Source organism: Ursus arctos, unplaced genomic scaffold, assembly GCF_023065955.2.
Source record: "Ursus arctos isolate Adak ecotype North America unplaced genomic scaffold, UrsArc2.0 scaffold_20, whole genome shotgun sequence".
Lineage (NCBI taxonomy): Eukaryota > Metazoa > Chordata > Mammalia > Carnivora > Ursidae > Ursus > Ursus arctos.
This window is the reverse complement of record NW_026622875.1, coordinates 32,686,646-32,708,549: the sequence shown is the minus strand read 5'-3', so window position 1 is coordinate 32,708,549 and position 21,904 is coordinate 32,686,646. Positions and strand designations below refer to the sequence as shown.

The following is a 21,904-nucleotide window of genomic DNA, read 5'->3' as shown; positions in this document are numbered from 1 at the left end:
AATGTGTCTTTTCTTTCTTTCCTCTGTGATTTTCTTTCAAGTTATGTTCTATGCTTCTGTCCTCTCACTTCCCTTTTCTTGCCCAGACTGGCTGAAATGCTAACTGCAGCTATACAAAACAAACCATTTGCCAAAAGGGAAGCCATGGTGGTTCTGAAACTATAGACAGATTTTTTTTTTCAGTCAATTCCACATAGGACACAGGAAAAATTCTTGGTGGGGAAAAGAAAACATCTTAGCTTCTCCTTTTTAGGGTGATCAAAGATTAATTTATGTTTGTTAATGAAGTAATTTTCAGAGCCTCACCTGCTAAGCTCTATATGCTAGCCCTGTGAATGTTGTATTTATTCACCTAATGTCTCATTTCTTTTCTCTACAGATATTCTCACTCTAAACTGAGGGGACCAGGGGCAAGAACAGAACTTTAACAAGTTGTTGGACCTCAGCACATTGTTGCCCTCAGCAGATTTCTTTGAGACTGTCACATTGCCTAACGAAAAGGCAATATATAGAAAAGCTCAGCAGAAATCGCACCCCTAACAGCTCTTCCTCTCTTTGGCAATTCCTTGAGATCCTAAAAAATGTTCTTTGAAGAGAAGGGACTGACTAATTTAAATAAGAGTTCTCATCTGGTTTGTTTAGGAGGATGTCCAGGAAAGAGGTGAAGCGCAAAGGCACTGAAAGGGTCAACATCTGGTGTTTACACCAGACATTTCCTTTTCTCTCATTTGTGGCTTATGTCTCGTCAGTTTGGGGAAAGAAATTCTTGGAAATGAATGTAACTCTAGTTCATTACACTGGACTAGAACCTCAAGGAGACACCAATACCACTGCACCCTTTGCCTGAGAGGCCAATGAGGAAAAGAAAGAAGCCAGACTCCCACAAAACAATAAGAAAAGAACAAACAACCCAGAAGAAAAATGGCTAAAGGCTATGAACAGACCATTCACAGAAGAACCTGAACAGTCAACAAACAGTAGAAAAAGGCTCAACTCCATAAGCAATCAGGGAAATGCAAAGTAAAATGAAAACAGATGCCATTTCTTGCCCATCAGGGTGGCAGTTAAAGTGTGATAATATCAATATTGGCAGGTGAATAGACAAACGGGACTCTTAGTCACAGCTGTAAATTGATATATATTGGCACAGCACTTTAAAGGGCAGTTTCATGCGATCCATTAAAATTCGAAATGTGCATATTTATCCCATAAGCCAGAAGTCATACTTCTTGGTGTTCACTGCAGAAAAAGACTCATGTGGCTCCAATTAGAAAGGTTTGTTGCATGTTATTCATAACAATGAAAAAATGAAAATAACCTAAATGTCCATTGATCAGAGAAGGCTAAATAACTATGATATATCCACATTATGTAAAATTATGCCAGGGTTAAAAGGAGTTAGGTAGATCTATACAGATATTAGAAGTCTGTTGTTAAAGGAAAAAATCAAGTTATAAGATGCATACAGTATGATACTGTTCGTGTTAAAAACATATAATGAAATATTATATATTCTAAATATATATGTACTCCAAGTACAAATACATAGCGTAAGTATACATTTTCTACAAGTATACTAAAAGAACTATTATTTTCTATTAGTACAAGTACTTTCTGTAAGTACAAACACGACATATTTTACATAAGTACACAAAAGGGAATGCCTAGAAAAAGGTCTGAAAGAATTTATAACAAACTAACAGCTGTGGTTACCTCTGGGAAGCGATCTGGGATACAAATTTGGTGGTCAAAAGGGGACTTAAACCTTACCTTTAGTGCTTGTATGTTTTTTAAGAAAGGGAAACATCCACATGTATTCTCAAAAGTGGATAAGGAAAGGAAAACATTTAAACATAGAAAGAATAAAACTATGGAAATGGAGCTGAGAGTGACTAGGGGTGAGTAAAGGAAGATGGGTAAGTTCTACCAGCTTTTCTCCCTGTGCCTCCACAAGTGTTAAATAGCTTCTGCTTCTGATTTACAAAAGTCTGCTCAGTGATGCCTCCTGACTCAGAAAATCAGTTTCAAAGTAACTGGGAGGAATATATGTGTGAGTAGGAAGCCAATGGTATAGGCCAGGGCTGGAGATGAGGTTGTCAGACACTTCAGATTTGATTCCAACACTTGAGAAAAGGACTAAGAGATTCTCTAACAGGCAAAATTCAGAAGGAAATCTCTTTTTTGTTAAGTGGGTAGCCTCCTCAAGGGCTGACTGTGTTGGAGCAATTCACTGGTGTAGGCTGGTTTAGGTGTTGTTTTGGGGTTTCTGCTTCACTTTGATGGTACGTCTGAAGTTCTGATCCTGATCCTTATTAATGTAGATATATCAATGTAGATATAACAGAAATTACTAAAAAAAATGTTTTTTTAATGGGAAAAGACTCACATAGCCTACCTCTTTATTTGGCCACTCTCGTGGAAACCAGGGATTTAATACATAACGTTGTCCCACTATATTAGCTTTCTTAAACCATGTAGTTTGCTAATATAGCATAATGGTTAAGAACTCACATTCAGGGGGCGCCTGGGTTGCTCAGTCAGTTAAGCATCTGCCTTTGGCTCAGGTCATGGTCTCCATGTCCTAGGATTAAGCCCTGAGTCAGGCTCCCTGTTGGGCAGGGAGTCTGCTTCCCCCTCTCCCCACGTGTGCTCTCTCAAATAAATAAATAAAATATTAAATTAAAAAAAAAAAGTCATCATATCCAGAAGCCTAACTGCTTTAAAAGCATCACTCTGATATTTACCACCTATGTGATCCGGGGCAAGTTATCTAACCTCTTTGTGCCTCTTCTTCCTTCTCTATAAAATTTGAATAATAATAGTACCTATTATTGTCATAAAGATTAGATGAACTGGGGTGCCTGGGTGGCTCAGACAGTTAAGCGTCTGCCTTCCGCTCAGGTCATGATCTGAGGGTCCTAGGATCCAGTCCCACATCAGGCTCCTTGCTCAGTGGGGAGTCTGCTTCTCCCTCTGCCTGCCGCTCCCCCTGCTTGTGTGCTTTCTCTCTCTCTCTCTCTCTCTCTGACAAGTAAATAAATAAAATCTTAAAAAATAAAAGACTAGATGAACTAATAGAAGTAAAATGGTCAGAATAGTACCTGGTACATAGAAAACACCCTATCAGTATCAGTAATTACTGTCATTGTTGTTACTTTTAACAAGTCAATCACTTTTCACAGTTATATATTTAGACAGATCTTATGAAGCCATCGTGAAGATTAGGTCGGCTTGGTTCAGACCAACCCCCAAATTCAGGCAACCTGCCTAAGAGTTTAGGTGCTGCATGAATAAACTATTACGCAGGTACTAGGGTTCAAGGGGGAAAAGCAGGGCTTAAGCAGCATTGCTCAGTGGACAGACATCTGTGCAAGTATGCCCAAGTGCACTGGAGGTGTATGCTGCTATGCTGGGCCATGTGAATACAGGCCCAATAGAAGCTGAGGCACCATACCTTGAGATTTGAATGGAATTGGCTCAAATTCAGCCTACATGTAGTGGGAATAGCACGATGTCTCTTCCTATCTCTCTGGGAATTCTGAGATTATGATTTATGTTTTCCAGGTCACTTCTGGTGCCAAGCTTCTGTTCCTGCTGAATTACTTCATCTGTGGATTGCCCTACTGCCCAGCATGCATTCCCTGGCTATACCATGTTGCTGTAGAGAGGGAAAAGAGACCCCTTCCTTTATATCCCTCACAAAACACCACTGGCACAAAGCTTTTGTGTACGTAATAGAATCTTACTAAAGGTTAGAAACAATAGAATGGCATTTTGTTACCGAGTCACAGGGCAAAGATTCGTATATCTTTTACCTCTTAACCCTCTTCTTAAAAGAGCTTTGGCTGACTTCATTCATTACTGATTTCAGTCAAGGTTCTTTGTTACAAGCAATAGCCGCAGAAATTTTGGCTGATTTAAGCAGGAAAGGAATCTCGCAGCAGACTGAAGAACCAGGTTGGAAGTTTGTGTCTCCAGAAATGACACATAAAATCATGCTGTGGAATTGGTCCAGTGAAGGAGCTCCAGCTGTCCCTGCTGGGCAGTGAATTACATCCCAGCTTGCACAATTGACAAGAGTAGACAGTACAGCTCTAACTGATGCCATGGCTGCTGCTGCTGCTGCCACCTTCTCCAGAATGTATTCTCTGTAGTCCCTGCTTTGTGGCATCATTAGTCCCCTACTCAAAATTCAGAGCAGGTGCATTTCATTGGTGTGGTATAAGTCACATGCCCAGGTCTAGCTGCAAGAGAGGCTGGGAAAGCAATCTCTCCCCCAAATGTGAAGGATTCTCAAATCCACCAATGCAAGTTGTTTATTGCTAATGTTCTCTGTGGCAGTGCTTCCTGAACTTTCATGTGCTTGTGTACCATCTGGAGATATTGTTGAAATGCAGCTTCTGATTCAGTAAATCTAAGGTGGGGCCTGAGATCCCACTGCACCCAGGTGATGCAAAGCTGCTGGTCTGAGGACCACACTTGGAGTAGCAAAGCTCTATAGCAAAGATTTTCAAATTTAGTTGCATATTGGAGTAACTTGAGAAACACTTTTAAAAAAAAATATTGGTGTCTCGGTCTCATCCTCAGTTGATTTAATTGATCTGGGGTAAGGTCTGGGAATATAAACTTTTAAAAGCCTTCAGATGATTACAATGTACTCATATTGCTTCTTTCACTTCAGGCTTCAACTTCTTGTCACTTTTCAAGGTTATCTCTTTTCTCCAAATTCCCAGATTTCTACTTTTCCAGCCTTGCTTGGTTTCCCCTTTAAATTTAATTACTGTCGCTTATTAGGCAGAACAATTTGACACTCTACCCTTTAGTTCCTTGGACCTAATTTTGCATACCCAAAGATTAAAAGAGTTCTCCTAGCTCAGCCCTTTCCAAAAGTATGTAACCTGTTTGTCTGGAAGAGTGTGATCTGAAGTGATCCATGGACAAATAGTGTTTTCAAACTTTAATATTTATTAATTTTGATATGAATTGCTAAAAAAAAGTAACACAATGAATTTTGATTTCATAAATACTACTGCTTAGGACAATGAGTCATTTTTTAAAATTAGGGTAAATAATATAGAGATTCAGAGCAGATACAACGAAAATCTTGAAAATGGTTTGTAAATGAATGAAGCTTGAGAGGGCTTATACTAATTATAAGCTTTCTATTAAAAATCCCAGGCTTTAGGAACACAAAAGAACTAGTAGAGGAATCAATATCGGCCTTTTTTCCTCTCCCTTTCCTTCTAGTCTTTGGAGGATAAGGAAGGAATACAGAGATTTATTTCTGAATTTATATGAATTATTCTACCAATCTTAATACATTAAAATGGCTACTGATTTCAATAATGGCTGCTGATCTTAAATAACAGGTTTTTTTTCTATTAAGTGAAGATTTCATAAGGTTTCAAGGAAATATCACCAACATTTGAAAAAGTCATTATCTAGACAAAAATAACTAAGAATTGAAAACTATAAGAATTGAAAATAGGTTAAATTCTTTAACCAGTTAATCTTTGACAAGAAAATGGGTGAAACATTTTTTTAAGATTATTTATTTTATTTATTTGAGAGAGAGAGAGAGAGAGAGAGAGAGCACACAAGCAGGGAGCAGGCAGGGAGAGGGAGAAGCAAGTTTCCCCGCCAAGGAGGGAACCTCACATGAGGCTGGATCCCAGGACCTTGGGATCATGACCTGAGTCAAAGGCAGATGCTTAACTGACTAAGCCACCCAGATGCCCCCAGGTAAAATTGTTGAAAGTTCATCCACAAACCCACAAAGCCAAAAAACTCCTAAGTGGAAGAAAATTTTCAAACTGTCCTAATGACATCATTGTGAACTTTTTAGAACACCAAAGCAAAATAGATCTTAACCAGAATTATATCAACAGATTTCTTGGTAGCAACAGAAACTAGAAGATAATAGAATAATATGTTCAATACTCTGAGAAAAAAAGACAATTATAAACCTAGAATTACATATCCAGTAGAATTATCTTCAATGATCAAGAGCAAAATAAAAGTATTTCAGGTGGGGAAAAATCTGGGCACTTAACCACATCACACTCTCATTAAAGGAAATTCTATAGAATTTATTTTAGGCATAATGAAAAGAATCCAGACAGATCTGAGATATGCAAAGAAATGGTAAGCAAAATATTTTTATAAATGTTGGTGAGTCTAAAAACCATGATGTCTAATTTATAGAAGGAAAAGAGGATAGAACTAAAGTAATGAATAATAACAATACTTTATAAATTTGGAGGGGTTGTGGAGAGTTAAAACATCCTAAGAGCTTTGAATTATTAGAAGCGAGTAAAGACATTTATTAGTTTTAGACTTTAAGTTTACATGTTAAAATAGTAGAATCACCTTAAAATATACATAGAGTGTATTGCTCTAAGTAAATAGTGTTTTAATATTTTTCATTGTGAGTGAATCTCAAAGGGTCCTTTCTTATGAGCATCCCCGTTGAACCTTTTATGGAAACATCCCTCCAGGCTGGTTTTATATTTGTTTCTGCAAGGCATTTCAGATCCCTTGTCTGAGATCTTTTTGGGGAGGAGGAGGGGGTTGGGGAATCAATTTTTAGGTTTTGAGATTCTAACAACATGTAAGTGCTAAAAGTTAAACTTCAAACTCTTATGAAATGCAGGCAATAGGATTTCAAAATTTCATCAGAGTTAAATAATTTTTTTCTTTTCATCCAGAAATGGGACAAGCTTCCTCATCTGGTTATCTACTGGGTGTTTTATATTTTCCCTAATCTACCCTTTTCCTGAGGATGATGTCTTTCAGGGACAATGGCTTTCTGTAGTGTACTCGGTTCCAGCTCCCACCTTGAGGTACTTCAAACCCTTATCTCCTGCCCATATACTTACGGGCCTCAGGTAGAGACTAACAACATCTTGCCCACACTTAGGATTACCAACTATCCTGGGACCTGGTTCTCTAAGGTTTGGGTTTTTTTTTTCAGCGCTAAAACCAGGAAAATTCAGGGCAAACTAGTTGATTGGTCATCTTACACTCCAGCCCCCATACTTAGGGCTAGAGAAGAATCAGTTTAGTAACTACTCTGGTTTTCAGTTTAATTTCTGGCATCTTGAAATTTCCCTTCATTTCTTGTAGGTTTGGCTGAATATTAAAAATAAGGTTAGTTATTATTTTATCCAGCAATGCTAGGTGTTGGTAGTGGGAAAGTTTTCAGGTTACAAAAGTCCACTACTATTCCAGCTCACAAAGTAACATTTCAATGCTTTTCATCAGCACAAAAGTGAAATTTGAGGATTAAAGTCCTAGATGGTTATCCCATGAGTAAAGAAAGCTGGAGTGGTTCCCAAACATGTGTGATTTGCTCCACCAACTGCCCTACAGCTCACCCTTGCTCTAGGCCTTGTTTCTCAGACCTTGAGAATGTTCTAGAATTCTCTAAGCAGGCCTAGTTTCTTCCTGTAAGGCCTAGAAAATAAACTCTTGCCCTTACAATTTAAACTCCCTGAGGAAAGAAATGTTTGCCTGTTTTCTTCAATTCTGTATCAGCAGTACTTGGCTCTAGTCAGTCAATACCATCAACACATTTCTTGGAACTAGTGAACACTGACCAACTTGGCCTGCCCTATCTGGTGTTTCTTCCATCCAACTCCATCTACGTCAAACTTGACAGAAAAGCGCCCAAGTTTGCGGACTTTAGGGGTCTCCTTCTTTATTGTTTATAGACTTAATTCTATTTTCTATTTTTGTAGGCTTTTAATCGATTTGGGGGCGATGATAGGGTAATCGTGATCGGGCTAATCCTACGCGTTCAGGGCGCCATTTTGAAACTAGAACCTAGAAGCATTAAATTTTTAAAAAATTTTTAACATATTTAAAGATGCATACTCATTTCAAGTGTACCTCAAAGGCATTTTCCGGGTGACACCTGTGTCGGGGGGGTGTCTGTCAGTCTGTTTCAGGGCGGTACTTCCCCGGCTGCGCAGTGCCGGCCCGCGCGCATCCCCTGTACACCCCCCGATCGGGGAGCCGACGTCCCCCCAAACCCCCCCCCCCCCCCCGCAAGGGGCGGGGGGCTGCCACCCATTGGCTGAGGCGTCTACCACGAGCCCAGTACCCGGCGCAGGAGCCACCTCCGGGAGCCCCGCAGGCCACGCCTCAGTTCGCCAGCGCCCCTCAGCCTCGCCACTCAGCTCTTAGGGCTCCTCGGCCTTGCCACTCGCCATTGATTTTCCTCAGACCTCTGACTTTAATCCCTTTGCCTAGTCGAAGCCGGGCAGCGCCACGAGCAGAGCCAACAGCAACCCCAAGAGTGGTGCCTGAAGCGCAGCCTCCGCTCCTCCTCGAGCCCCACCAGCGGGAACTGCTAGCTGCCGCCATCATGGTGAGTTGAGGAGAAGGCCTGAAGGGCACACGCCGGCCTGAGTGCTCCCGGGCGGCGGAAACTCGGCTCTTTAGCGCGGCGCAAGAGGGGGCTGAAAGCGGGGTCACCCCGCCTCCCTGTTTCTGGGTGCACCACAGACAAGGCCTGAGAGAGGAGGGTGAGGAGGCCCAGAGAGTTGGAGGAGGGGCGGGCTGCCCGCGGATGTCGCCGCGGTGGGGTCGGCCCTGAGGACTCGCTGTCCCGCCCGCCTACCACGTGCAGGGTCAGGGTCGCGGCCTTCACGACGCCCCGCCTGCCTCCCGCCGGCGCCGGCTGGGCTATGGGGGCAGCCCGCGAAGTGGGCCTCCCGGACTGGGTGGAGGGGGAACCGCGCGCCCGCCCCACCCCCACCCGGCAGGCCTCCCTTCCCGCGCTTACCCGTGGAGAGGAGGCAGCGCGTTCTCTGCGAGATGGCGTCGGGCTGCCGCCTCCCAAACGCCTGCTGCTGTCGGCTCTTTGAGGGACTCGCCTGTTGACTTTGAGGGCCAGGGTTTCCTCGGCTAGTGGTTCCTTCCTGGCCCCCCGGATAGGGTGCGGGCCGGATGGGGGCGTCGGGGGCGCTGCGCTCACGCGGGGAGCTGGGCGGCGGGCAGACTGGGATTGGAGTGCCTCGGTGGCGGCCCCTCGTGCTTGATCTGGTGCTGGGGGCTTCCTCATGCGGCGACCACAGGTGGAAAACTCGCCCGACGCCATCATTACTGACGCCATCATTACTGCACGAGGTCGGGCCGCCTGTGCTCGGCGGGACTGTGGACCTGAGCTGTTGACAAGTTTCGTGCGGGGGTGGGGGGGGACACTTTTCTCCCTCCAGATAAACCAGGAACTTAAATATACCGTACATTAAGTAATACTTGCTCTTTGGGTGTACGTACGTGAGTTTGGGTAAATGTAGAGTTGATCACCGCAAGATGCAACTGAACACTTCTGACCAAACTTTATGTCACGGATGTATTATATACTGTGTGGATCATAGTATGATCATCATTATTCTCCAGTTTCAGAGCTAAAGAGAGGAAATTTATGTAGTTTATATTCCTATATATAAATACTAAAATGAAAATGTAAAATTATATGTATTACCCTGTAATAATTTTTTGTGTTATGTCGTTATTCATGTTACTAATTAGTTAATAATCACTGAGTTACTATAAAAAATTCTAGTATTTTTTTCTCTACATTTTTAGAGGAAAAGGGGGGAGATGCTAATAGCTTTTTTTTTTTTCCTGATTATAACTGTAGTGTATTAACTCATTTGAAAGTAATCGATGTAAGAAAACAGGTCCGTCCCAACACCTCTAACCACTGGTCAAGTTTGCTGTATGTATGCACTTCCAGATTGTTTTTATGCATGTATTGCGTGTAGATAGGTAAACTTTAATTCATAAAATTTGTACAGTGCCACATAATACTATTTTATTGTATATCCTGTATCCTTCACCCAACATACTGGACCTTATTTCAAAGATAAATTTAAAATGATTTCAAATATATAATGTTAAGACTCTTAAGATTACGTCATTACTTATTTTTATTAAATATCCTTATAATGAATACTTTTTCTGTATAAAAACAATACTGTAGTAAGTATATGTGTGCATATGTTTTGGCATTCTTATTCCATTAATTCCTTGAAATCAATTGCCAGGAGTGGAAACCAACTGGGTGAAAGGATTATGCTCATTTTATAACAATTTTAAGTTATAGTATATCTTTCCAAGTTACTCTTAATGGAACAGGTATCAGTGTGTATTCCCACTGTATATACAGTCATCTCTTCTCCACACTCTTTCTAGTGAGAGTTATTATACTTTTTAAAGTTACCAATCTAATGGCTGGAAAATATGTTTTGATATGGCTTTTGTTTAGGATCATTAATGAAGTTGAAGTCATTAGCTTTCAAAATTTCTTTTTTATAAATTCTTAATGCACCTTTCTACTGGGATGTTTATCTTTTTTTAAGGATTTATAAGAACTCTTACTAATTCTTCAATTATAGCGGTAATTAAGAGTTGCCTTTATTTCCTAATTTCAGTGGAAATGGCTGTTTCATTTTAAGCCTGATGTTAGCTTAAAATTACATCAACAGAAAAGAAGATTTTTCCCTTTTACTTAGGTTTTTGAAAAATGAATGCTGTATTTTATAAAATGCTTTTTCATTGGTGAGTTACAGTACTAGATTTCCTAAGAAATGAACCATCCTTGAATTTTCAATATGAACTGTTCTTAATTGTATGTTTTTTAGATACTGCTGGAATTTTGCCTCTCTGTGTTAGAGAGAGAGGTGGACCATTTTGATAAGGTTTTGTTATTTGGGTGTCAGTTTTGTAAAATGAATTGAGTAATACTCTTTTCCCCTCTTTTCTCTGGAATTTTTTTCAATTAAAGTGAATTGACCAACGTGGAACTTAAATTCCTAACCCCAAGATCAAGAGTCAGACACTCCACCAACTAAGCTAGACAGGCACCCCTGAATTTTCTTTCTCCTACACTCTGTCTTTCATCTACCATTGTTTCTGTCTTGGTGTCCTCCACACACACACACCTACACATGCACAAATAATCTGTTTCTTTACAGTTTGAAAAAACTCCCAGTGAAACTAAGCTAAGAATCAAGTATTCTTTCCTTCTAAGACTGTTTTTTTAAAATTGACATTTTTCTAGAAAGTTGGCCATTTCATCAAGATTTCCAAATTTACTTCCAGAGTTTTTACATAGCATTGTCTTATAATCTGTGGTCATATCACCTTTTTCAAGACAAATGCATATTTTTGCTTTCTTGCAATTTTTCTTGCTTAGCTTTGTTTATTGTTTGGATTTTCCCCCCATAAGAGTCCACTCTGGGATTTACTTAGGAAGTTTTATTCTGATTTTTATTTCCTATTTCCTTTTAGCTTTTCTCTTTATTAGCTATTTCTTCTGTGGATAGAACTCTGATGACTACAAATTAGACCTTTTTTTGTGATCAGTTATAGATAGATCTTAGTTTGCTTGTATGTAAATGTAATAGTTGAATGAAATAATGTTAGCTGACAGCCCAGGAGCTTTAGTAATGATACAGGTGTTTTTCAGCTTTTAGTTATTTTTGTCATTTCGTTATCCAAGTATAACAGAATATATTACTGTAAATAGCAGTGATGAGAGTTGTGTGTATGATGGCCTCCAAGTTCCCCCCTACTTAATATCCTAGCATTACTCATCTCAAAACCCACCAACTCACTTGAAGGTATAATTAAGGAAAATAATTACTTATCATGTTAAATTTACCTTAAATGTATTTTCTGTAAACTATTGATGGTTAAGATTAATACTTTAATCTTAATACTTAATACCATATTTTTGCTTTAGCCTTGGCATTTATTTGTGGAGTATTTTTAGCAATAGTTTGAAAGTATTAAAGGTTGTTTATTGGTTGTGGATGTTGTATATATAAATTATAATTATGTGTAAATATACACAGTAGAGGCTTAAAAATCCCTGATCAGTCTTGTTTAAATGGAGTACTTTACTTACTTTGTTAGCTTTGAGTGCCCCCTGCTGGCTGAGGACTAAGACAGGATCGTGCCTTAACTTAAGATGTTAAGACACCGGTAAAATAATTTGATGAATATTACATTTAATTCCTCAATTAACCAAAGAGTGAATTTCAATAAAGCAGTCACAGACCAAACTTCCTGTAATATGTAGTGGCTTCCCCACCCCACAAATTACTGCTTAGTGTCTCAAGTATCCATTTTACTTCTGTAAATAGAATATGAGAATTAGAACTTTGCATTTCAATTCTGGACACACTGTCACAGGGTTTCTCAGCCATGACTCTATTCACATTTTAGGACAGGTAATTTCTTGTGGGAAGCTGCTTTTGCATTATAGGATGTTTACTGTATCCTTAGCCTCTACCACCAGATATGAGTATCTCTTAGTTGTGACAACCAAAAATGTGCTTGGACCACAAAATCTCCCCTGGTTAAGAAGTAATACATTATCATAAATAATTATAATCTGGCACAGTTTTCTGGCCTGACGTTATACACCTCCAAATTAAAATACATTCATCCATTGTCATTCACAGGCAGATAATAGTAAATAGTTTGTCAAATAGAAACTATCCAAAGTTCAACCACAGATAAAGGGGAAATTAAGAAGGAGAAAAGAAAATCCATAAGAATTTCAGAACCACTGTTTTGTTTTATTTGTCTTGGACTTTTGAAAGAGCTAACTGAAAAGGATTCTAAGTTGTAGTGAAGGGAAACCTAGTCAGGTTTCAGTAGTTCAAAATATGTGGCTTATGTAATATAGTCCCACTAGAAAAAACTAAAATTAGAAAACTAAAAACAAAAAATGGAAAAACTTCAGAAAGAGGTTTCCATATTGTCATGAAATACTACTATACTATAGTTACAGGAAAGAATTAGGAAGTACCCAAATAGAAACACATAAAAGTAAGTACAGTTGACTCTTGAACAATGCAGAGGTTAGGCACGCTGACCCCACCTCCCTCCACACAAACCCAAAAGTCAGCATATAACTTTTGACTCCCCCAAAACTTAACTACTAGTAGCCTACTGTTGACGAGGAGCCTTACTAATAACATAAACCATTGATAAACACAATTTGCATGGATTATATATATGGATTATATGCCATATTTTTACAATAAAATAAGAGAAAAAATGTTAAAATTATAAGGAAGAGAAAAATGCATTTACAGTACTGTACTGTATTTTTAAATATATCTGTGAATAAGTGGACCTGGACAGTTCAAATCCATGTTTTCAAGGTTCAATTATATGTGCATAAATTAATAGAGAAAAACCAAAACACATTTGGTGATTTGATAGTTTTGATTTCATCTCTAATTAGTATAACAATTTGTAGAATCTTACATTTATCAGTAACTTCTAGCATCTAACAAAATAGGAATTCTACCTACTTTAGTATTGTTACTAATTTCTATAAAAATTACTGTGCTTGCCTGTTAAAAAATATGTATAAGTTGTTTTTTTGTCCTTGTTTTTCTCCATAAGAGGAAGTATAACAGGTTTATCTCTCTTGCAGCCTTTTGTATTTTCCTCTTACAATCAGTAGGCGCTTCATAAATGAACTCCAAATAAGTGGATGTACCATAAACTAGTTCTTCGAAGTTCCAGTTGAAATTAGTTAATTAATAAAACATCTACAAAATAAATAAGTAAATAGTAAAACCAGGAAAGAAAATTTTTAACCTATTGGAAATAAATTCAAATAACAGGACACTAACTTATATTGGCATACCACATTATACTTCACAAAATGAATTCACAGATGTTATCTCACTTCATTCTCAAAGCAATTTTCCCAGATATAAACAGCTGCCAAGTAAGTGGCTTATAACCTGGTAAGGGACATGAACCTAGATCTCCTGACTAAATCAATTTTTTTTTCACTGTACTGTACTACTTTTCCAACATACATATTACCAGTAAATTTTGCTTCAGAAAAGGTTACATTAATCTTAGTATGGAAAGAGTAGAGTTCTGAATCAGAATCCAGAAAAATAATGAGTTTCATGTGTGGTTTTCTTTATCTGAAAATGAAGATAGTATCATTTATTTCTATCAGCCCCCTGTGAAAATTAGAATTATCAGTGGGATTGATTTGGTGTTATTGAAGAAGAAAAATGTCATTTGAAAAGATGCTTTGAACACCCTAGCACTAGAGGAAAGGATTATAAGCCTTTTTTAGCAGGAGCTATGATATGTGAGCAAATAATATTTTCATGACCATTTCCAAAATAAACTCATACTAACACATGGAGTATTTAATTATAAAATCCGTGTTAATTTTGGTGACTAGAAAGAGGAGGCAGAGCAAATCGGTTTGTGTGTTTTTGATGCAGATTTTTCTTTGATGTGTGTTTTTGATGCAGATTTTTTAAAAGTTCATTCATGTTTTTCAAAGATTTCCCATGCTTTTTAATAAGGTACTCAGTAAAGTGAAAGTATGCTTACTGGCATATAACAGGATGACTTTAATAACTATTTTTACAAATCTGAACTTTCCAGTTCACAACTCAGTATAAAGTCAGTTTTCTACTTTACGTGAGAGATGATGAGCAACACTGGTTTTAAGAAGGTACTTTTTGTTAAAATTTCATGCTGATCTACTCTTACTTGAATTGATTTGATTTTTAGAGAGGGAGCGGTTAGGAAGGGGTAGAGGGAGAGAGAATCTCAAGCAGGCTCCACACACAGCAAGGAGCCGACATGGGGCTCGATTTCATGACCCTGAGATCATGATTTTACTGATTAAACAACTCAGGTATCCCTAAGTTTTAATCCTAAAGTATCCTTTATTTTTAATCCTAAGCCTGAATTGAGTTGTATTGCTGGCCAATTTACTATAAAAGTAATTTTCATGAAAATATTTTATATTTTAAATACAAATATTATATTTCATATCTTGTATGGTTTTTGCCTGAATGTCAAGTGATGCTATCTACTTTCCAAATTACAGTCTGCTGCAAATCCTGAGACTCCAAACTCAACCATCTCCAGAGAGGCCAGCACTCAGTCCTCATCAGCTACAACCAGCCAAGGCTATGTTTTACCAGAAGGCAAAATCATGCCAAACACCGTTTTTGTTGGTGGAATTGATGTTAGGGTATTGTATTCCTGTTTTATTTATTTAAAAAAATATTTAGTGAATAATGGGTTTTGGGCCCTGTTGTAAACATAAGGTTTTTTGGTATTTCATGCAGGTTTGAAATTGGTTTTATGTTTAACCTATAGAGACTAAAAGTATATTTGACAAAGATCTGCAAGTGGTTTGGGGATACTTAGGGGAGATATTTCCACATCTTCAAATCTTTATAGTATAATTGAAAATTTTGAATGCTGAAGTCAAATTCTTCTTCATAGATGGATGAAACCGAAATTAGAAGTTTCTTTGCTAGATATGGTTCAGTAAAAGAAGTGAAGATAATCACGGATCGAACTGGTGTGTCCAAAGGGTGAGTAAAACATGGTCTGTATGAAGATAAAAAATAACTGAGCTGTAGTATCTATATAGAGTAACATGGAAGAATTCAAAATCTGTGTTCTTACACTTGTATAAATTTGTTGTTTTGTTCCTTTCTTTCATATAAAGGATAACAGTTTGTTGTCATCTCTTCTATTTAGTCATTTTCACAGTGTTTGTATGTAAATATTTCCCATCTTCATTTATTTTACTCAAGTGGATTAATCAGTTTTATCAAAAAGTTGTTTTCTTCATGTATTATACAGTATCTTAAATTTTAACCGTCTCACCTTAGATAATAAATTCAGGTTCAGAGATACGAATTTTCTGTTAACAAATGATCTCCTACACTACATTAATCTTCACACATTCTGACATAGATCATGGGAAGAAAACAAAAAGCAGTAATATTTATGGAGGATCGATCACGTACATCTAGCAAATACTTATCTCAGTATAGTCTTCATTCTTTATCATTATCACTCTGTCAATTATTTCATGGAATATTAGTTTTGTACTGTTATGCTGGTGATTTTTATACATTATTTATCTGTTTTTCTAGCTATGGATTTGTTTCATTTTATAATGATGTGGATGTGCAGAAGATAGTAGAAGTAAGTAATCTTGTGGTAAAGTCTCTTAATTAGCTTAAGGATGAAGTGTTGTTTGAGTCCTGAATATATATAGCCTTGTATAAAATATAAAAATAAACTTCCTGTTTGAAAACCAAACCTAGAATAATCTTATGTAACTTGTCAGACCTGTTTATTTGTATTTGGACATCTGGCTTCATGAACTAGAGACAGGAAAGATTTTAGACAGAGTGTAAATTTTTTTTATCAAATTCCAAGACTCTTTTCAACACTTGAGTGGTGAGGTTAAGGTAGCTTCATGCTGATAAATTTTGATTGGGTATGTTGTTACTATCGATCTTCTTTGATGGTAGGGTGTTTACCAAAGTCTCGAAATTCAAGTCTTTGAAAGTGATTTTAGTTTTGTTACTGTTTTATTTTCAGTCACAGATAAATTTCCATGGTAAAAAGCTGAAACTGGGACCTGCAATCAGGAAACAAAATTTATGTGAGTAAATAGAAGAGTTGTTCTTTTTGACATGTATAACTTTTCAGAAAACTAAAAGTGGGCTTTGTTTTCATTTTATTCTTTAAAAAGGTGCTTATCATGTGCAGCCTCGTCCTTTGGTTTTTAATCCTCCTCCTCCACCACAGTTTCAGAGTGTCTGGAGTAATCCAAACACTGAAACTTATATGCAGCCTCCAACCATGATGAATCCTATAACTCAGTATGTTCAGGTAAGAATTACCTATATTCTTCTTTCTTTTTTCCTTTTTTTAAAGGTATTAGAGATTTTATTGATGGGGACACCTTAAAAATAAGCCAGTCTTTACTTTTACTCTCTGTAAAATAAGGAATTGTGGAATTTCCGTAGTAAGTGATAATACTTTCTGTTTGAGTATTTTGAGTGATGGGAAGGAAATCTGTTACTTCTGTTAGAAATCTTTTGTTCTTAGTTTTGTTTCTTTATACCAAGCTAAAATCTGCTTCTATGTAGTTTGTAAACCTTTATCTTAGAACTGACCTCTGTACCCACATAGAACATACTCATCCATTTTCCCCACCACGTGATAACTCCTAAAATATTCGGAGGCAGCTTTCCTCATATGTTTGCCTGGTTTATTCTTCTCTAAGTTTGGCAGTTCTGGTTATTCTCTATTTGCAGTGATTTTCAGATGCCTTCCCATACAGATTCCTGACTTCTGGATGTATTCTGGTTCTAGAATGGATAGGTTTCTGAAGACAAACTATATTTGTAAATTCTCTGCGTTTGTGGCATATAATTTGTTTGGTCCTGGTTTCCTTAATATTTGAAATGGGATTTGGAATACTTACTATCTCCTAGTGGTGATGAATAACAGTGATTTTTTTTTTAATTTTACTTTCTTCAGTTTGAAAGACATTTTATTTGCAGGAAAGAGAAATAGTAGTGAAGTAGTTCTGTAGTATCTCTCCTTTGTTTACATTTTTCATCTATATGAAATGTGGGGTATATATTTGTTATTTTTCTTGCCCTAAACATGATTTGAAGAAAATCCCTACTTGTTCCTAACACTGTGAGGTATTACTTGAGTCTATTCATGTATAATATTACAGAGATGATTTCAATCAATAAATATTTATTGAAAGATGTAAGATGTTCTGTTTTTTTTTTCAGTTTTAGGTTAAATATGGCCTTTAACTTGTAGAAATGAAATACAGAAAGAGCCATAAAGAGTGTGGGAGGACTACATATTGACTACATATTACCCCCAAAGAATACAAAATTGCTTTAAAATGTTTTAACAAAGAAATAACAGATGTATTAATGTAACTTTAACATGGACATCTATTCTAATAGAGCTTTATCACCAGTATAAGGAAGAAACTTTTTAGTGGGGATAAATATACAAGTAAGATAAACATAGATGGGCAAAGTCGTCACTTCCCTCATTTATCTCTTCCTCTTCCCCACCCAAAAGACTAACATTTCTTCATGAAGTCAAACACTTCAATAGAATTCTGCATTTGTGTATAGAAAAATAAGATTTCTTTGTTTTCATACTTTGGTTCTATTAGGAATAATACTACTTTCTAATTTTCAATAATTTTCCTTGTTAATGAGTTCTTTCTATAAACTTTATTCTCAGGCATATCCTCCTTATCCAAGTTCACCTGTTCAGGTCATCACTGGATATCAGCTGCCTGTATATAATTACCAGGTAATTTAAGAGGGAACAACATGATTTACTTTGGAATATTATTGAGGCCTTTATTTATATAAATATCTCCAGTAATTTATCATTTAAACTAGTTGAATATGCTTAAAATAAGGGAAAAAGAATTAGTCTAGAATTAGGACCTTTAATTATTTGGAAAAAAGGGAACGACATTTTGACAGGAATATACTTAGCACAAAGTTTTCTCTTGTACTATCTTATAAGATTTGCTGTCCTCTTCTATAGTCAAATAGCTGAAACGTTCAGACTGACTTTTACCAGTTTTTCTAGTGGGTTAGGTCAAAATAAAATGAGTACTCAAGTCTTAGAGCATTCAATTCCAATTATATTTGGTAGTGTTTATTTCAGTTGACTACTACAAGGTAGTAGTTCTCTGAATTTCTACCACAGATAGGACCATATCTGTGACCCATGACCATTATATATGGTGATACATTCAAAGAGCTATTCTTTGAATTTTTCTGAAAGCCAACACAGAAAATTGAGAAAAAGTTAGGGTTTATATATGAAAGTAACAAACCCTCAGGTATTAGAAACATAAAGTACTTCTTACTTCCATTATGTTTCTTTTACTACAAGTTCAAGAATCCAGCTTGATAAATACCTCAACATTGTCTATCTTTCACATTTGTGAAAATATATAGGAATGGTTAATTAATTGTTACTGCCTTTCTCTCTCTCTCTCTCTCTCTTTTTTTTTTAAGATGCCACCACAGTGGCCTGCTGGAGAACAAAGGAGTTATGTTATACCCCCGGTAAGGTGAATTAGCCAAACATACTTCCTTTTATTTTTTTATTTACTTATTTATTTTTGAAGAGGGAGAGAGAGTGGAGGGGCAGAGGGAGAGGGAAAGAGAAACTTAAGCAGGCTCCACGCCCATTGCAGACCAGATGCGGGCCTCAATCTCACAACCCCAAGATCATGACCCAAGCCAAAATCAAGAGTCAGACATTTAACAGACTGAGATACCCAGGCACCCCTTCCTTTTCCTTATTTTAAAATATTTTCTTATTTTAACTATTAAATGTTTCTTGGCCGTGTGCCACCTCGTGTATTCCTAGACATATTTTTAAATTCCCTTTCACATTATGTGTTATGTTTTAGTAATTTCTTGTCAACCCAAGTATATTCTTCAATGCGAGAAACTGCTTTTTGTTTCTCAGATTGTTCTCATATGCTTAAGCCAATGGCTTCTCTGCATACAACAGGTGCTAAATTATATATAATCTAAGAAACGTAGTCTTAATACCTGTGCCAATTCTAATTCATTGAATTTGGAATTAGTATTGAAACTGTCTCTCGTTTTCTACCCATAAAAAAAATCTGTTGAAGAGAAGCAAATGTTTCACTGTTAATACTGCTATATGAGAAATAAAACAAAAGAGGCTGTTAGCTCTAAAACACTTGAGTCTTTACCTTTTATCAGGATTGGACCTTTGAATGATATAACACGAGTTGAAATTCTCAGGCACTGGGAGATTCTCATTCTATTACTACATGTTGGAGTTTCTTTTTCTTAAAGCCCTTCTAATCTGATTTTGTTGAAGTTTAGAAGACTTTTCAAATAAAAGACTGCCTTAGTGCATTTCAGCTATTCAGTTTAAAGTTTCTGAAATAATGTAAATTGAACTTAACCCACATTTAAATGATCAATATAAGCTCACCTATTTTGAAGAACAGATTGTTTAGAAATGTATCTAATATACTTCTCTTTAATTATACTTTTATCATAATGTAGGCTTATACTGCTGTTAACTACCACTGTAATGAAGTTGATCCAGGAACAGAAGTTTTGCAAAGTGAATGTTCAGTTCATGAAGCTACTCCATCCTCAGGAAATGGCCCACAAAAGGCAAACATCTAATTTTGTTTATTGATATTTATATTTTCACAATTATTTTTTGAAGTTTTAATAATGGCCCTTTGAGATGCAAGCATCTTTTTTCAAATTGAAATATGGAAGCCAAAAATTACAGAGCTTAAGTAACTGACTAATAATTTGGCAGTTTTTATAAAAGCTGATGAAATTTCAGGTACCCCCAAGCTTTCAATGTTTACATAGTTTCTGATTCAGTAGTCCTTTTCTTTCTTATATTTTTATTGTTTCTAAAAACCATACTTTAATAACTATTAACATAATTTGGTGGAATGCAGTAGACAGGTTTCCTCAAGAATCCACTCTTCAAAAGAGAGAGGAGTATGAATTATGCCTACCTTTTTTTTTACCCGTTTAAATATTTTCTTAGCTAAATAGTAATATACAATTATTTATGGTATTTTCTTCATAACATTATATATGGTAGCAGCTCTCAAGAGTGGTGGAGTCACTAGTGATAATTGAAATACTGAAATAGGTGGAGTTGCTGCTTCTTTTTTAATCATTAGAACAAACTCCTTTACTAACAGTGCTCTCTTCACTGTTCCTATGTTTTTCTTGAGTGGGTGGGAATGTGGAAGTAGTTGATGTGGTAGGAATGTGGGTAATAACATTGAAGATTTCCCATTGGATTGTGTGAACTTTGTCCTTGTGTTTCTCAGTGGAAGAAAATGTTGAGAACTACTCAACTAGAGTAAAAAAAAAAATTCCTTGATTTGAGTGATGATTAAAATAGTTATAATTGTCAAGTTTCATCCTGGATATTTTTTCTTGGAATGTTGGAAGTTCACGGTTTCTTAACAGGAAAGATTAAAGAGCCTTAAGGAAATAGATGAGGGCTTTACTAAATTGAGCTTTACAACCAGTACTCTATCAATAAAATTCTAAAATATTTTTAAAATTCGATAAAAAGTTACATATTAAGTGACATGTAATAAATTACATGAAAATATTATGAATTACATAATGGTATTTTATGGATTTGTAAGAATTCTTTAGAAAGGAGTACATGTATTCAGTTTTCTTTAAAAAGCTTGTTAAAGTGAGTGAAATGAATAGACTGTAGATTACTGAAAATACTTCCCTTTTTTTCAGAAATCTGTGGACAGGAGCATACAGACTGTTGTATCTTGTCTATTTAATCCAGAGAACAGACTGAGAAACTCTCTTGTTACTCAAGATGACTACTTCAAGGTATGAAAGGAATAGTATACAGGATAAAAAGCATATTTGTCAACTATGAAGCATCTTTTTTTCCTGTGGTATATACATTTTGAGATTACATAGAGCATTTAATTGAACCCTTGGCATTTGACTGTAACTCAGAAAACTTCTGTGAGTGAGTTTTACCTGGCTATTTTATGCTGCTGAAACCTTGATACAGTGTAGTTTGTCCTTAGGGAAGAAACCTTTAGCAGAAGCTTATAATTGACAAGGTTGTGAAAGAAGAGAGTTGAAAGAGAATATTGGCTTGACCAAATGGAAAAAGAGGAAATTTTAGGTACACAAAACAGAACACACCTTGGTGATACCTCAGGTTGAGTTTCATACCACTGCAATAGGGTCAATATGCAATAAAGGAAGTCAAATGCAATTTTGTTTCCCAGTACATATAAAAGTTATGTTTACACTGTACTGTAGTCTTATGAAGTATACAATAGCATTATATCTAAAAAACAGTATACATACCTTAATTAAAATATACTTTATTGCTAAAAAATGCTGTCATCTGAGCTTTCAGCGATTCAGAATCACTGACCGAAGATCACCATAACAAATAACAATAATAATACAATGTGAAATATTAAGAGAATTACCAAAATATAACA

The 21,904-nt window shown here is 36.5% G+C and overlaps 1 protein-coding gene across 1 annotated transcript in view; it reads left to right on the top strand.

Moving 5' to 3' along the window:
- The window catches only part of DAZL (deleted in azoospermia like), a 28,921-nt gene that overhangs the window by 4,444 nt on the left and 2,573 nt on the right, over nucleotides 1-21,904 (top strand). The window contains exons 3-13 of the mRNA XM_026496616.3: nucleotides 8,254-8,371; nucleotides 8,941-9,132; nucleotides 14,903-15,049; nucleotides 15,307-15,398; nucleotides 15,969-16,020; nucleotides 16,423-16,486; nucleotides 16,577-16,716; nucleotides 18,109-18,180; nucleotides 18,903-18,953; nucleotides 19,938-20,051; nucleotides 21,171-21,269. Of these exons, the coding sequence (XP_026352401.2) occupies nucleotides 8,254-8,371; nucleotides 8,941-9,132; nucleotides 14,903-15,049; nucleotides 15,307-15,398; nucleotides 15,969-16,020; nucleotides 16,423-16,486; nucleotides 16,577-16,716; nucleotides 18,109-18,180; nucleotides 18,903-18,953; nucleotides 19,938-20,051; nucleotides 21,171-21,269 (1,141 nt within the window). The remainder of the gene's footprint in view (nucleotides 1-8,253; nucleotides 8,372-8,940; nucleotides 9,133-14,902; nucleotides 15,050-15,306; nucleotides 15,399-15,968; nucleotides 16,021-16,422; nucleotides 16,487-16,576; nucleotides 16,717-18,108; nucleotides 18,181-18,902; nucleotides 18,954-19,937; nucleotides 20,052-21,170; nucleotides 21,270-21,904) is intronic.